The sequence below is a fragment of the Trachemys scripta genome, chromosome 12 (assembly GCF_013100865.1).
Source record: "Trachemys scripta elegans isolate TJP31775 chromosome 12, CAS_Tse_1.0, whole genome shotgun sequence".
NCBI classification, from domain to species: domain Eukaryota; kingdom Metazoa; phylum Chordata; order Testudines; family Emydidae; genus Trachemys; species Trachemys scripta.
This window is the reverse complement of record NC_048309.1, coordinates 41,384,562-41,400,609: the sequence shown is the minus strand read 5'-3', so window position 1 is coordinate 41,400,609 and position 16,048 is coordinate 41,384,562. Positions and strand designations below refer to the sequence as shown.

Sequence of the window (16,048 nt, the reverse complement as noted above, 5' to 3'; positions counted from 1 at the left end):
CAGAAAGCAGGATCCAGGGGCCGGCCCTTCCTCACCGGGACTGGGGGAGTTTCCTGTTTAAATCTGCCCCTCTCTGCCCAGGCTGCACCCGGAGACACAACCTGCACAGGACAGCGTCTGTCAGTGGTGGAGCCCACCGCAGGTTGTTAGTTGCAGAAACACAGAGGGAGTCTGACTCATCTCGGAGCCCTTGGGAGGGTAATTAACATGGTTGATGGAAGGAGTCTGTCTCCTATAAGGAAGGGGATATGCAAATGAGGGTGACAGTCTCCTGTTTAAATCTATCCCTCTCTCTGCCCAGGCTGCATCCGGAGCGACAATCCGCAGCCCCTTGTCGCTGTGCAGTTGCCAGAATGTTCCCCTCCAAAACCAGGGAAAAGAGACTTTGGCTCCATAGAGTTTTCATTTTTGCAGTTTTGGGAGGTACTTTTGTCACCTGAAAAAAGAACAGGAGTACTTGTGGCACCTTAGAGACTAACAAGTTTATTAGAGCATAAGCTTTCGTGGACTACAGCCCACTTCTTCGGATGCATATAGAATGGAACATATATTGAGGAGATATATATATACACATACATATATACAAACTGTCTGTACTGGGCTATCTTGATTATCACTTCAAAAGTTTTTTTTCTCTTACTTAATTGGCCTCTCAGAGTTGGTAAGACAACTCCCACCTGTTCATGCTCTCTGTATGTGTGTATATATATCTCCTCATTATATGTTCCATTCTATATGCATCCGAAGAAGTGGGCTGTAGTCCACGAAAGCTTATGCTCTAATAAATTTGTTAGTCTCTAAGGTGCCACAAGTACTCCTGTTCTTTTTGCGGATACAGACCAACACGGCTGCTACTCTGAAATTTGTCACCTGAGTAATTTGCACCGGCAGGTGAATGTGATACTATTGCCCTTTCTATGTGATTTCTATTGTGTCTTTCTTCCCAGGTGCCCGCTCGCAGGTGCAGCTGGTGGAGTCCGGCAGGGATGTGAAAAAGCCCGGAGACTCTCTCCGCCCCTCCTGCAAAGCCTCCGGCTTCACCTGCAGCAGGTACGCTGAGCTGGGTCCGTCAGGCTCCCGGGAAGGGGCTGCAGTGGGTGGCTGGAATTAGCTCCGGAAGCGGGTTGAACCAGTGATATGCTAAGGCTGTCGAAGGGCGATTCACCAGCTCCAGAGACAATTCCGTCACCACGGCATAATTACAAATGACCGGCCTGAAACCCGAGGACACCGCCCGCTGTTACTGTGCGAGGCAAGACACACAGGAGGGGAAGCCGGTCTGAGCTCGGACTAAAGGGGAAGGGATTTCCTAGGGGTGGCGCTCTGGTTCCACAGTAATGAGAACAGACACAAAGTATCTCCCCTTATCGACACCGCACACAGCTGCAATAGGAGAGAGGCTGACTCCATCTCCCCTGGGGAGCGCAGGGAGCAGATGCCCAGGGTGGATTTCAGCGGAGCAGCATAAAAGAACAGGTGGCTTCGCCCTCGCTCTGTGGATGCCCCCAGTGACTCTCTGATCAGACACTCTCCAGGTTAAGGCTTCCCCCTTCTCCCAGTGAGGTCCGGGGAGAAGCTGAGCCCTTAGTGCAGGGCAGGGGGCGTGCGGAGCCCGGAGTGAGGGTTGTTTGACAGGCAGGGTGGGGTCAGTAATCTCTGAGTGATCCCCCCCCTCAGCCCATTGATAATTCTCTGGATAAAAATCCACCCTTTTGTAGAGGGGGCAGCACAAGCATCTATGCACCTTCTGAGTGGCACTGAAGCATTTTAGTGTTTAACATTATTTGAGGGTCCGATGCCCAGATCCATATTCCCACAACAATCCAAAGGAAACATGTCTGTGAGTTTCATGGTCATTGGTGGGAAGAGGAAGGCCAAAGTGGGTATGAATCCAAACAGAAATATGAATGGGAAGGGGAATCGAAATGGAAGTATCCAGGGAGTATTAATCTGAATCTGAATCTGAATGGGGATATGAAGTGGAGTGTAAATGGGTACAAAGGGAAATAGGAACAGTTATATGTCTATGAACTCCTAGGGATGGGACTGGCAATATGAATGGGAGGGTGAACTGGAATGTGAATAACAACGTCAATGAAAATACGAATCCAAATAGAAATACCCCAAAGAAAAGCACTATGAATGCTTACCTCCAATAACTGACCTGCCTGTTCCTCTTCCCCAGTTCATCCTCTCTCTGCTGGGATTCATGTTTTTCATTTCCATTCCATTAAAAGTGTCATTAGGAGAGTATGATACTGACACCCCCTCACACTAGAACTCTCCCCTCCCCTTTACATCTCCCCCCACTCCTCCCCACGGCCACTCTCACCTCATAGAGACCCTACGTTACTGCCCATTTTTCTCCTCTTTGCACCTACCTACCATGGATACCCACAGCCTCGCTCACCCCACAGAGACCGAAAAGGCTGGGTGCACTCTCTGCCTTCTATACCGGACACACTGTGAGGTTCAGTTACTGTCATCACCCCATAGAGACCCGCTCACCCTGGCCTGGTCCCCTCCCTGCTACCGCTAATCCAGGCTCCCTCTTCATTGGAAGAGCGGTGACCTCTGGACATCTCTCCCTCCCCGGGGATTGGATCCCACATCTCAATGTGCTACAGCAACTCCTGACAGCAATATGCAAAGCCCAGGAATCTTGGCTCCTCCCCCCAAAACACCCAACCCCACAGCCACGCCCCCCACACAAAGTCCAGGATCTGGTTTAGGAATTACACTTCAGCTCAACCCACCCGAGACCCACTCCTGAACCGCCCCATCGCTGTTATCCCCATTATACACAGGCATTGCACTGGCCTGCCTCTAAGCTGCAAATTCCCACCATCAACCCGAACCCAGAGAAGCCAGGTAATGTGGAGTTATGGGTGAAGAACCCCCCAGGCTTTTCTAACCACACTGAAATTCTTCGCTGTCAGTGACACCCTGTGGCCCTCCCCCACCCCGAGACATTCTGCCCTCAGCACATTCACCGCCCTGGCGCTGGGCATCCAGCCGTGAACTCTGGTCTCAGACTTTCCTCCGAGCCCTTCTCCCATCTCCAGCAACAATCTGCAGCACCAGCCCCGCTCCGTGCACGAGGCGCTCCTGCTGGGGACCTGGCCCCCCGGTCACTGTGCATGTCTGTGGAGCGGGCCCCTGCTGGGAAAAGGAATGGGCCACTTTGCCCCAGAGCCCCGGGGAATTTTCACCCTCCAGTGGGTGTCCCCCAAACCAGTGAAAACCTGTGACCGGACCCCAGTCACTGACCCCACAGAACCACCACCCCACGGTGAATGCGGAGTGCGGGCTTCAGAGTGGAATCTCCCACCATCTCTTAGTTGACTGGAATAGATTTTGTATGGGGCCCTAAATCCCCAGGTAAAGAATTCTGGTTATTCAAGGGAACTGTTTATTTCTCCCATATACAAATGTATAAGGAGCAGTCTGACCCCTCTCTGAGCCAGTGTATTAGTTATTTACATCTCAGAGGAGAAGAGTTTGTGTCTCTTATAAGGAGCGGGACAGGCCAGTGGTTCTCAGCCGGGGTAAGCAGAGGTCTTCCTGGGGATGCATCAGCTCATCCAGACTTTTGCCTAGTTTTACAACCGGCTACATAAAAAGCACTAGCCAAGTCAGTACTCACTGAAACTTCATACGGACAATGACTTGTTTCTACTGCTCTATAGGCTGAAATTTAGTACAATATTTATATTCCAATCGATTCATTTTCTAATGATATGATACAAATGAGAAAGGCAGCAATTTCTCCGTAATGTGCTCTGACACTTTTGTATTTTGATGTCTGATTTTTAAGCACATGGTTTTTAGGTGAGGTGAAACTTGGGGTATTCCAGACAAATCAGACTCCTGATGCAGTACAGTCTGGAAAGGTTGACAGCCACTGAACTAGGCCATTTTCCTGTCTCTGTTGGTGGCCAGAACCAATTGCAAGAAACCCTGGACATGCCACTCTTGGCCCACTCATCCCAGGCAGGCTCCACTACAAAACCTTAACTCTGTCCTCAGACTCCTCCCCGTGACCCCAGCTTCTCCCACCTGCACCCACAGGCGGGCCCCAGACCTGGTCCAAAGCACGAGCCAGGCTTGCTCAGATCACGTTCCTGGTGTCATGGATCATTTTAATGTAGCCGCTCACTGCTGGGAAGGGAAAGGGGCTTCCCCGAAATCCCTCCCAGCGCCCTGGGAAATCTTCCCTCTCCAGCGGGTGGCCCAGCCCAATGGATCCCTGGGACACGACCCCTCCCCAGACACTGACCCCCCTGACCGGACATTGCATGGCCCTTGTGCGTGTGGAACGGGGCTCCAGAGCTGAGTCCCCCCAATCCCCAACGTCACCTCACAATAGCCAGGCCCTCAGTTCCTGGGTGAGGAAATACAGTCACTGCAGGGAGCTGGTCATTCCTCCCAGGGGTCCGAAAGTGTCAGGAGGACCCAGCGCCCTGTGCCCGGCGCTGCACAGACACACAGAAAGGGACAGTCTGACTCCCGCACCCGGAGCCCTAGGGCGAGTCAGTCAGATCACTGGCAGCAGGAGTGTGTGTCCCTTATAAAGCGGGGACATGCAAATGTGGGAGACAGTTTCCTGTTTAAATCAGTGCCTCTCCCTGCCCAGGCTGCACCTGGAGACACAATCCGCAGCCCCTGTGTCTGTGCAGTGACCAGCCAGTCCCCTGAGATCTTTCCCCTCCAGCACCCGGGAAAATGGGATTTTTGCTCCTTGTAATTTTCGCTGTGGCAGCTTTGGAAGGTATTTTCCTCCTCTGAATAACTGGCAGAGTTAGAAGAATTTTGTGTTATCGCTGTTTTTATACCAATATTAATGGTCTGTCTTTATTCCCAGGTGTCCGGTCCCAGGTGCAGCTGGTGGAGTCCGGAGGGGATGTGAAAAAGCCTGGGGACTCTCTCCGTCTCTCCTGCAAAGCCTCCGGGTTCACCTTCAGCAGCGCCTATATGCACTGGGTCCGACAGGCTCCTGGCAAGGGACTAGAATGGGTCGCTTATATAAGCACTTATGGGAGTCCTATATATTACTCAGATTCAGTGAAAGGCCGATTCACCATCTCCAGGGATGATTCCAAGAGTGAGCTGTATCTGCAAATGACCAGCCTGAAGCCCGAGGACACCGCCCGCTATTACTGTGCGAGAGACACAGTGAAACGAAACCGATTTGTGATCATACAAAAACCCAGGCTGCGGAATCGCCCTTCTCCCGGCAGCCAGGCAGAGGCAGCAGTGACACACACACTGCTTCCGGCTCTGACAGGAGACCAGGCAACTGGGTGAATGTAACACAAACTTCCCATCAGTTTTAACCCTTTCGTTCCCGGGCAACGTGTCTCCCCTTCCTCCCCACTGAGCCCCGCTGGGCCTGCGGTGCGGAGATCCCTCGCTTCATCTGTGAACCCCAATCCAGAGTGAGTCCTGTTCTGAGTCGCTCTCCCCTCGCAGACCTGGCACGTTGGCTCTCCCGGGGCCCGTCTCTGTGTCAGACTCACAGGACAGCGTCTGTCAGTGTAAAGGGGACAAGTGCATTGGGGTTTGCATCAGACCCAACGGATGGAGCTAATTTCTCATGGGGCCAAATCCTCCGGCAGTGTAAAGTCAAAGAAACTGCTTCCGCTAGACTCGAGTTACTCCTGATTTACACCAGGAGGTCTCTGGCCCTTTCAGCAAACTGGGATGTTTATCGCATTAATGCAGTGGAAGGTGATTAGGTCATTATAACCGATGTGGGGTTCGTCACCGTGGCATCTCTGCCCTTCACAAGCGGTTATTGCCTTTATCCCCACAACGCCAGCGGGAGCCCAGGGAACTATCACAGCCCCCAGGTTGCACCCAGAGAGACAATCCACAGCCCCCTGGGTCTGTGCTGTTCCCAGAGACTCTCCCATAGAACTTACTCCTGTCAAACCATGGAAAATAAATCTTTGGGTCCATTTAGTTTTCACTGTAGCAGCTTGGGAAGGTATTTTCCTACCCGTGAACACATTGCATTGGCAAACGATTTATTGTTCCACACCTGTTTTCTAAGTGTCTGTTTATTCGCAAGTGTCCGGTCACAGGTGCAGCTGGTGGAGTCCGGAGGGGATGTGGAAAAGCCCGGAGACTCTCTCCGTCTCCCCTGCAAAGCCTCCAGTTTAACCTTCAGTAGCACCAGTGAATTGGGTCCGACAGGCTCCTGGGAAGAGCCTTGAATGTGTCGCCCATATAAACCCCAGTTTGGGTATTGTATATGTGTCTCCCCTTCCTGCCCACAGCCCCGCTGGGCCTCCAGTGCAGAGATCCCTCGCTTCATCTGTGAACCCCAATCCGGAGTGAGTCCTGTTCTGAGTCGCTCTCTCCTCCGAGACCTGGCACCTTGGCTTTCCTGAGGCTTGTCTCTGTGTCAGACTCATAGGATAATGTCACAACCCCTCGAGGCAGCCTCTCCACCCTCTACTTCTCTGGGAGCCAGGACTCATAGGACAACCCCTGTCCGTGTAAAGGAGACAAGCACATTGCTGGACTGATCCAGTGCCCATCAGAGACAACGGGATTCATCCTCTTGCTCTCACTGGGGTTTGCATCACACATAACGGATAGAGCGAATTCCTCATGGGGCCAAATCCTCTGGTAGCGTAAAGTCACTGCAGCTGCTTCCACTAGACTTGAGTTACTCCTGATTCACATTAACTGGGGATCTGGTTGTAACTGTGCCTTGGTGAGTCACATCTAAGAATACCAAATTGAGGACAAATTGCTGAGAAATAGGGCAAATACACCCTAAAACTGGTAGTTATTATCCCATAAGATATACCAAACCAGAGACAAAAGTAAACTGCTGTTTCACCACGCTGGCTAACAAGAAGTCAGAAAAGCAGTTTCCTTAGGCTTTGCAGTCCTGGTATCACCACAAAACCACTAGACTTAAAGTTCAGTGGTTCCTTAAAAACAATTTAATCAAATAAAATCCAGATAAAGTCACCCCCCCAACCCCAGCCCTTGGAAAGGAGCTGAAAACACCAGAGCTCCTTTGTTCAGAGCTGTATAACAGGGCAGGGAAATGAACCAGCTATTAGCAAATGCTGTGTGATCTGACCCCTTTCTTTCTTTCTTTCTTTCTTTCTTTCTTTCTTTCTTTCTTTCTTTCTTTCTTTCACCAGACTAGAGATCACCCAATGAAATTAATAGTCAGCAGCTGTAAAACAAATTTAAGGAACTACTTCTTCCCACAAGGCACAGTCGGCTTGTGGAACTACCTTCCATGGGATGTTGTGGAGTGCAAAATTAAAAATTGGATTTAAACTGAATTAGATGAATTCACAGAGAAAATCAGACATTAAGCATGGCAATACCGGGTCAGATCAAAGGTCCATCTAGCCCAGTATCCTGTCTGCCAACAGTGGCCAAAGCCAGGTGCCCCAGAGGGAATGAACAGAACAGGTAATCACCCAGTGATCCATCCCCTGTCGCCCATTCCCAGCTTCTGGCAAACAGGGGACAGGGGCACTTCACAGCATGATTTTGCATTCCTGGTGGTCCTGGTTACACAGACCTTTCCCAGACCTGAAAACCAGCTCTGTGTTGCTCATGAACGTGTCTCTTTCACCAACAGAAGTTGGTCCAATAGAAGATATTATCCCACCCACCTTGTCTCTCTGATAGCCTGGGACCAGCAGGGCTACAACAACACTGCAATGCCAACAACCTGCCTCGGAAGCATTAGCTACCGTTGGAGGTAGGATACTGGATTAGATGGATCCGGAGTCTCATCCGATATCTAATCACTTTTCTACAAGAGAGGGGAAAAACCTCATGCATCCTTTACAGAAGTTTGGAATACAAGTGAATGCTTTACTCTCTCTCGCTTTCTCTCTGTGGATCAGGGGCGCAAACTTTTTGTCTGAGGGCCACATCGGTTTCTGAAATGGTATGGAGAGCTGGTTAGGGAAAGCTGTGCCTCCCCAAACAGCCAGGCATGGCCCGGCCGCCGCCCGCTCTCCAACCCCCTTTTCTTCTCACTCCCTGATGGTTCCCGGGACCCCCGCCCCATCCACCCCTCCCTGTCCCCTGACCGCCGCTGGACCCATGCCCCGGAATGTCCCCCACCACCCCATCCAACCCCTCCTCTCATTCCTGACTACCCCCCCATCCCTGCCCCATCCAACCACCCCTTCTCCCTGACTGCCCCCAGAACCCCTGCCCCTGACTGCCCCCCACCACCCTATTCAACCTCCCCTCTCCTTCCTGACTGCCCCCTGGGACCCCTGCACCCATTCAACCCCCTTTTCCCCGCCCCCTGACCTCCACCACAAACTCCCCTACCCTCTATCCAACCTCCCCTTCTCCCTGCCCCCTTACCGCGCTGCCTGGAGCACCAGTGGCTGGTGCCGCCCAGAGCCCAGGCTGCAGGGGAGGGGGGACAGCAGGGGAGGGGCCGGGGGTAGCCTCCCTGGCCAGGAGCTCAGGGGCCGGGCAGGAGGGTCCCACGGGACGGATGTGCCCTGCATGCCATAGTTTGCCCACCTCTGTCTTATGAGAACAATTTCTGTCAGTGGAAGAAAACAATTCAAATGAAAAGAAATGCTGCGAGTAGTTGTTGTTTTAAAAGTGCTATCCAGCGACGTGGATGTTACTGGGAGTTATTTAAACAATGTGAGTATCGGGTAGGTGCTGCTGTGTATGTGCCTGCATTGGACGAGTATGTGCTTTGTGCGTGTGTTGTCAATGTCCGTGCTCTGTGTTTGTGCGATGTTGCTCTGGTTGTGTATATCTCTATTGTAGGGTTGTGGTGAGTGTGTGGTGTGGGTGCTGTGTGTGTGGCTCTTGTTGCTGTTTTTAGGATGCAGCTGCGTGTGTTTTGTGAGCATGTGTCCTGCCTGGAACTGTGTGTGTGTGTTGGGTGATCCTGTGTGTTGGTTGGGAAAACTGAAAGCCACAGATGGAGAGAGAGTCGAACTACTTTTTTTTTTACCAATATTAGCCGATATTGCTGAACTTTTGTTTTGACTTTAACTTAGCCACTGTGTGAATGGGATCTGGTCATTTACGGATGGATATTGAAAATAATACATGGGAGACAGGATTCCAAGTGCGCGCCCCATAAATTAGTCAGAGGAAAGTCATTGGGGCACGTGCTCAAGAACAAGAATTGACTCCAGCTGAAGTTCTGCCCCAAATATTACTCTTAAATTAAAACTTCATCAGCTCAGCTCAGGTCCAGTGTCTGCTGAAGTCAATGGCAGCAGTTCCTGTGAGGTTAGTAGATGCTGGATCAGACCACAGGTCATGGGCCATGTCCACCCGACACGATTTTCATCTGTAGGGAAGGAGTTCCCAGTAATCTCCTTTCCTCTCTTTTCTACCCGGTGTGTTGAAACTTCATGTGAATTGCTGGCTGGGGCTTTCTTCTCAAATAGAAACTTCTCCTTCTACTCAGACTCAATCCCCGCATCGCTCAGCCGGGAATTTCTTTTCTAGCTGCCTCCTCCGAAACCCAGCTGGAGATCTGCCGCAGAGAAAGTGTCCTTGCTAGAGACCATGATGTGTTTATACATTTTCCTTCTCCTCCTGGCCGCCCCTTCATGTAGGTCATTGTCTAAGACGGAAAATAATAAGAATTTCAGCGCATTTTAATACCAAAGTGGGAACATCGAGGTTTTACTTTCTATTTTCCCAGGTGTCCTCTCAGAGATTCAGCTGGTGGAGTCCGGCCCGGGAGCGGTGAAGCCCGGAGAGACCTTCAAACTATCCTGTGCTGTGTCTGATTGGTACTGGTGGCACTGGATCCGACACCCCTGGCAAAGGGCTGGGATGGATGGCAGAGATAAGCCCTGGACCTTTTAAATTGCCTGGGTGGTTCGCAGGGCTCCTAGGTGCGCAGGACTGCCTCAGGGCTAGGCCCAGACAGCTCCCTGGGTGGCACAGTGGCTCGGGCTGGGGAGGGCCAAGCTTCCCCCTGTAACCGTGCCTCAGTGGGTCACAACTGAGAATGCCAAATTCATGAGGAACTGCTGAGAACTAGGGCAAACACAATATACCAAACCAGCCACAAAAATAAACTCCTGATTCACCACACTGGCTAACAAGAAAACATACAGGCAGTTTCCTCAGGCATTCCAGTTCTTCTATCACCACCAAAAACACTGGATTCGGAGATGAGTGGTTCTTTGCAATGGTCTCATCAAATAATAGGTTCTTCTGATCCCAAAGGACCGGCCACACACCCAGGTCAATATATAACTTAGATCTTACCCAAAAATCGGGCTGATGCCAATCCTTTAGTATCTAAAATCTAAAGGTTTATAGAAAGAAAGAAAGAAAGAAAGAAAGAAAGAAAGAAAGAAAGAAAGAAAGAAAGAAAGAAAGGTGAGAGTGAAAACTGGTTAAAGGAATCAATTACATCCAGTCATGGCAAAGTTCTTGGTTCAGGCTTGTAGCAGTGATGGAATAAACTGCTGGCTTAAGTCAAGTCTCCGGAGCACATCCACAGCTTGGGTGGGTCATTCAGTCCATTGTTCAGAGCTTCAGTTTGTGTTTGTGTTCAGGTGTTTCCAGGGCCTTTTATAGCTTTTTCCATGTGGAGGCATCCCCTTGTTCTCACTGTGAAAAATTACAGCAACGAGATGGAGTTTGGAGTCACATGGGCAAGTTTCATGTTCACGCCCAATTTCCCTCAGTCACTGCAGGAAGCCATTACCCATACTCCAGACAGGATGTTTACATGAGAGTCCACTCAGTGTAGATGGGCGTCTCCCAGGCTCAATTGTCAACCAAGTGTTTCATGATGAGCCACTTAATTTGAATAGTCTCTCCAAGATGTGCTGGGTGTTACCTTGTGGGCATTACCCCAGGAGCAAACATTTGAAATCCAAATATAGAGCCGATACTTATAACTTCGTATACAAACATGATATGTGCATACAGATAGCATAATCATAACCAGCAAATCATCACCTTGTCATAGACACCTCATTCGACAACCTTTGTACAAGAATTGCTGCTAATATATAACACTGGTTGCAACAATGCTCTATATGGCCATACTGTAAGCAGATAATGTCACAACCCCTCGAGGCAGCCTCTCCACCCTCTACTTCTCTGGGAGCCAGGAACAGCTGCTGGTGCGGCCTGAGGTCCACAGGGGCCAGTTCACCATCGAGGTCTGGGTGAAGCCCGAGGGAGGGCAAAGCAACCCATCCATCATATCAGGTAACCCTGTGCCAGTGCAGCGCTCAGCGGGGGTGTAGGGAGGGGAGTTGGGGGGTGGGGGGGTGTTGTGTTTGCCAGCCTGTGGCCAGTGGGGGCCAAACCGAACAGAGTGCATGGGGGAGAGCTGCCTGCTTGGCATAAACTCCCATATACCAGCGGGTGCAGGTCCCCAGGGCAGGGAAAGGTCTCTCCGGGAGGTATGCTCCACGGGAAGCAAAGCGCCAGCCTCAGGCAGAGATGTGTGAAGCCAGCGATGGGCTAGAACCAGGCTGGGTTGGATCTGAACCCCCAGCATCTTGGGAAGAGAGTGGGCCAGATTAAGAGACTCAGTTTAGGTCCAGCTGTAGAGTTGGGCACGGTGTGGCGTGGACTCCATGGTTAATGAGTCCATCTCTTCATCTTCCCCTGGGCTGCCCCTGGGTGAGCTTTCCCCCAGCCACTGGGCTTGTGCATCCAGAACATGGCAGTGCTGGGCAGCTTAAGATGTAGCTGGTCAAGAGGCATCCAACTGAGTGAGCCAAGCCATGTCGGTCATACAATACCATCCGTGCTCTCTGATCCAGAGCTGGCCAGCAGAACCCCTGAGAGCTCCTACTGCCTGATCGTAAAGGGCAGAGTTTAGACTTGGTTCAAATTGCCCTGAACCCTGTGCAAAGCGGGTCTAGAACACCTACCATTCTGATTTGGTAGCGCTTCACACCCATCTTGCACAGGTGTAAATGCTACACAGGGCTATGGGAAGCTGAGCCCAATCTTTGTCAGACTCAGAGATTTAGCTCCAGATGGTAACTCAGTGAGGTCTGCGAGCTTTCCTGGAGGAGACCCTTGGGGAAATACATAGCTGAGAATTGCTTACCTTGCTGCTGGCACCAATGCTGGATAGAAAACAGCATGTGGGACTGATCAGTGGAGGTGTGTCCTTATGGGATAAGCGCCTGGCAGATACTAGCTGGATGCTGTGCTCAGGGCCGGCCCTAGGCACCAGGGTTCCAAGCATGTGCTTGGGGCGGCACTTTTCAAGGGGCGGCACTCCATTTTTTGGGTTTTTTTTTGTTTTTTGTTGTTGTTGTTGCTTGTGGCGGGAAAAACCTGGAGCCGGCCCTGAGAGTGACTCGGTAAAAGGGCGATTCACCGTCTCCAGAGATGACCCCAACAGCCTGTTGTACCTGCAGATGAACAGTCTGAAACCCGAGGACACCGCCCGGTATTACTGTGCGAGACACACACACACAGGGGAATCCCAACAGGGCTCATACAAAAACCCAAGCGGCAGAACCGCCCTTCTCCCGTGCGCCGCGCAGGGGCAGCACTTCCACAAACAATCCAGCCCTGGGCACAGGAACGGGAGCTACAGACAGAGTGAATAAAAATCAGTCACTAGGCTTCAGAGCTCAATATCCATCTATGATCATGTGTCCATAAAACTGGGGCTTCTTGAATATTCACCGGTTTGAATGTGGCCCTTATCAGACACCAAAGTAAAAATGCACAGCGCAGAAGACGAGTATTTGGGGAATCAATTCTCAAGGTGTGATAAGTAGGACTTGGATTTCAAAAGTGCCTAAATGTGCTGGCGTTACATTTTTTGGGCACTAATGCTCTCAACTTCCTTTAAAAAATCCCCCCATGGCACTATAGATCTAACACACTCCTGAAAGGAGACATCAGGTTCCAAACTCCTCTGGCCTCAATACAAACACAGATTTTCACATGATACTGTCCTGATTGCTATTCGAATAGTCTTCACTGTAAGGGTCTGATCCAAACTCTGCTAACGCCAGAGGTGGGTCTTTCCCTTCCCTTCAGTAAACTGTAGCTCAGCCCTTACATCCGGAGGGATGGGAGGGATTTCAAGGGAGCTCTTTGTGCACCTGTATGGTCAGATGGCCCCGCACTCGCTGGGCGCTGCCCAGACACAGAGTTAGCGCCAGTCCGACTCCCTCCCTTAGAGCGACCAGCCAAATAACTCTGAGCATTGACGGAAAGGGGTTGTGTCTCTCCTATAAGCAGCGGGATATGCAAATAAGGGTGAGAGTTTTCTGTTTAAATCTGTCCTTCTCTCTGCCCAGGCTGCACCCGGAGAGACAATCCGCAGCCCCCTGGTCTGTGCAGTTACCAACCAGTCCCCTGAGAAGTTTCTCCTCCAAAACAGGGGAAATGAGACTTTGGTTTCATTTAGTTTTCATTTTTGCAGCTTTGGAAGGTATTTTTGTCTCCTGAGTAATTTGCACAGTCAGGTGAATGTTATACTATTGCTCTTTTGATGTGATTTGTATTGTGTCTTTCTTCCCAGGTGCCCGGTCGCAGGGGTTGGTGGAGTCCGGAGCGGATGTGAAAAAGCCCGGAGACTCTCTCCGCCTCTCCTGCAAAGCCTCTGGATTCACCTTCAGCAGCTACAATATGAATTGGGTCCGCCAGGCTCCCGGGAAAGGACTAGAGTGGGTGTCATTCATCGGCAGCAAAGGGCGAAATATCTACTACTCTGACGCAGTCAAAGGCCGATTCACCATCTCCAGGGACAACCCCAACAACCTGCTGTATCTGCAAATGACCGGCCTGAAGCCCGAGGACACCGCCCGGTATCACTGTGCGGTGGAAGCACAGTGAGGGGAAGCCGGTCTGAGCCAAGACAAAAACCTCTCCCTGCAATAATTAGAGAAGTGGGTTGGGGGCGCCCAAGACCTGTAAGTGAAAATGAGATCAGTTATGGGAAGAGGTCTAGCAACAACAACCCCTTTTTATTCTTATCATTATTCCTCTTTTTTTTTATTATTATTTTAGTGAAGATCAAAGAGTTTACACAAGTTCCCACAAAGGACAGAAAAACATTATTTGCGGCTATTCCTCTTTCTTTCCTCTGCAGGGACAAATTCTGAGCCCACTCACAGTGTCCTGGACAGTTACAGAGTCAGAGACCTAAAGGGCGGAGCGGAGCAGGATGAGAAACTAGTCTGAGCTCCTGCATGATACAGGCCATAGAGCCTCAACCGGATTCATTCCGGTTCCGTCGAGCGCCCTCTTCAATTCACCGGGCTGGGATTCGCTCAGTGTCACCCTGTCAGTGTCAGTGACACACTCCAGCAGAAAAACACCGCTCGCCCAGCTCTTGGCACGAGAACCCACCATTTGTTTGTTTGCTCCCTTTTGTTTGTTTGTTTTTTTGTCTGGTTAGTTGAATAGTTTTTCCACCAATGGTGCCTCTTCTAGCACAAGGAGCATTTTCCTAGGAGAAAAAAAAATCTGGGTTAAATCAATAAAGAAATAACCCCCCAAAATATTCATTTTCTGGTTTTAATAATAACACAAACTGGGGGGAATCCGTGAGAGACAGAGGGGGTGGCATGCAGGGTCCACTTTCTCGTCCAGCAAGGGGGGAAGCAATGTAAAAACATCACAGCACAGCCTTGGGGACAAGCCTGAAAAAGGGTAGTGGAGATTGGAAAACATGATTTTTAACTCTATACCTACACAACCTGCTCATTTGCACTTTTACAAAAAGCTCATTTACAAAAGCTGCAGGTGCACTTTGACTCCGACTCTCCAGTAATGTCTCAGGGTTAAACTTCAGTGCTGGGTCCCTCAGGCTCCTGGGAAGTGTCTGGAGTGGGTCTCCAGGGTGGAGTACACAGGGAAGAGTTCACACTACACCGATTCGGTGAAAGGGCGATTCGTTGTCTCCCAAGACAATCCCAACAACTGGCTGTATTTACAAATGAGCAGCCGGAGACCCGAGGACACAGCCCATGTCACTACGTGAGAGACTGGATCACAGGGACAAAGCCCGTCACCAAAACCAACGGTGGGTTCACACTGTGTTTGCTTTTAAAATGGCCAAATCTAAGAAAAGACAGGAATTAACCTCAATAGTCAACATTATGTCAATGGGGCCGATGTGTGCTCAGTTTTATTTTACAGAACGGAGTAGATGAAATAGTTAGAATTTGACTGAACATGCGGAGGACTGTATAAAATCCTTTCGTGTTCTATATTCTGTTATTACTGGCAGGAACCATTGGTGTGACAGTAGCAGGGGAGGAAATATAAGCAGTAATGAAGCACGTAAAGTTGACTGACAAATGCCCCTGTGGAATGTTATCATTGTTGAAGACATCTATCTATCTATCTATCTATCTATCTATCTATCTATCTATCTATATATCTATCCCCATCCACCCCATCTATCTATCTATCTATCTATCTATCTATCTATCTATCTATCTATCTATCTATCTATCTATCTATCTATAATTTTAAGGGATTGAAATCTCTTTCAATCCTTATTTCTCTAACAACGGGTCTTCCTCCTTTGTTCTGGATCTGCAGAGCAGGAAGTGTGATTGTTCAGGGAAGGAGTTGCTCTTCCTTATAAAGAGGGGGATAGGCAAATAGGGGTGACCGTTCCCTGTTTAAGTTGGTCTTTCTCTTTGCCCAGGCTGCAACCAGATTCGCAATCAGCAGCTCCCTGGGTCTGTGCAGTTACCAGCCAATCCCGTGAGAACTTTCCCCTCCATCACCAGGGAAAATGAGATTTTGCCTCCATTTCTTTTTCTTTGTAGCAGCTTTCGAAGGTATTTTCTCATACTAGTTTCTTTATAGATATAGGGGAATATTGTGTTCTTCGCAAACAATATTGATATGACTCTTAACGTGATTTTATTCCCAGGTGTCCGGTTGCAGGTGCAGCTGCTTGAGTCTGGAGGGGATGTGAAAAAGCCCGGAGACTCTCTCCACCTCTCCTGCAAAGCCTCCGGGTTCACCTTCAGCAACTACTGGATGCACTGGGTCCGTCAGGCTCCCGGGAAGGGACTGGAGTGGGTCACCGGTATCAACAGCG

The 16,048-nt window shown here is 50.2% G+C and overlaps 2 gene segments (V, D, J or C); both read left to right on the top strand.

Annotated features, from left to right (window-relative positions):
• Positions 1-4,642: 4,642 nt before the first annotated feature.
• LOC117885510 lies at positions 4,643-5,307 on the top strand. The segment is given in 2 exon segments: positions 4,643-4,771; positions 4,865-5,307. Coding segments are annotated over 2 exon segments (489 nt in total).
• A 7,993-nt stretch (positions 5,308-13,300) lies between these two features.
• LOC117885509 lies at positions 13,301-13,821 on the top strand. The segment is given in 2 exon segments: positions 13,301-13,417; positions 13,508-13,821. Coding segments are annotated over 2 exon segments (360 nt in total).
• Positions 13,822-16,048: the final 2,227 nt, after the last annotated feature.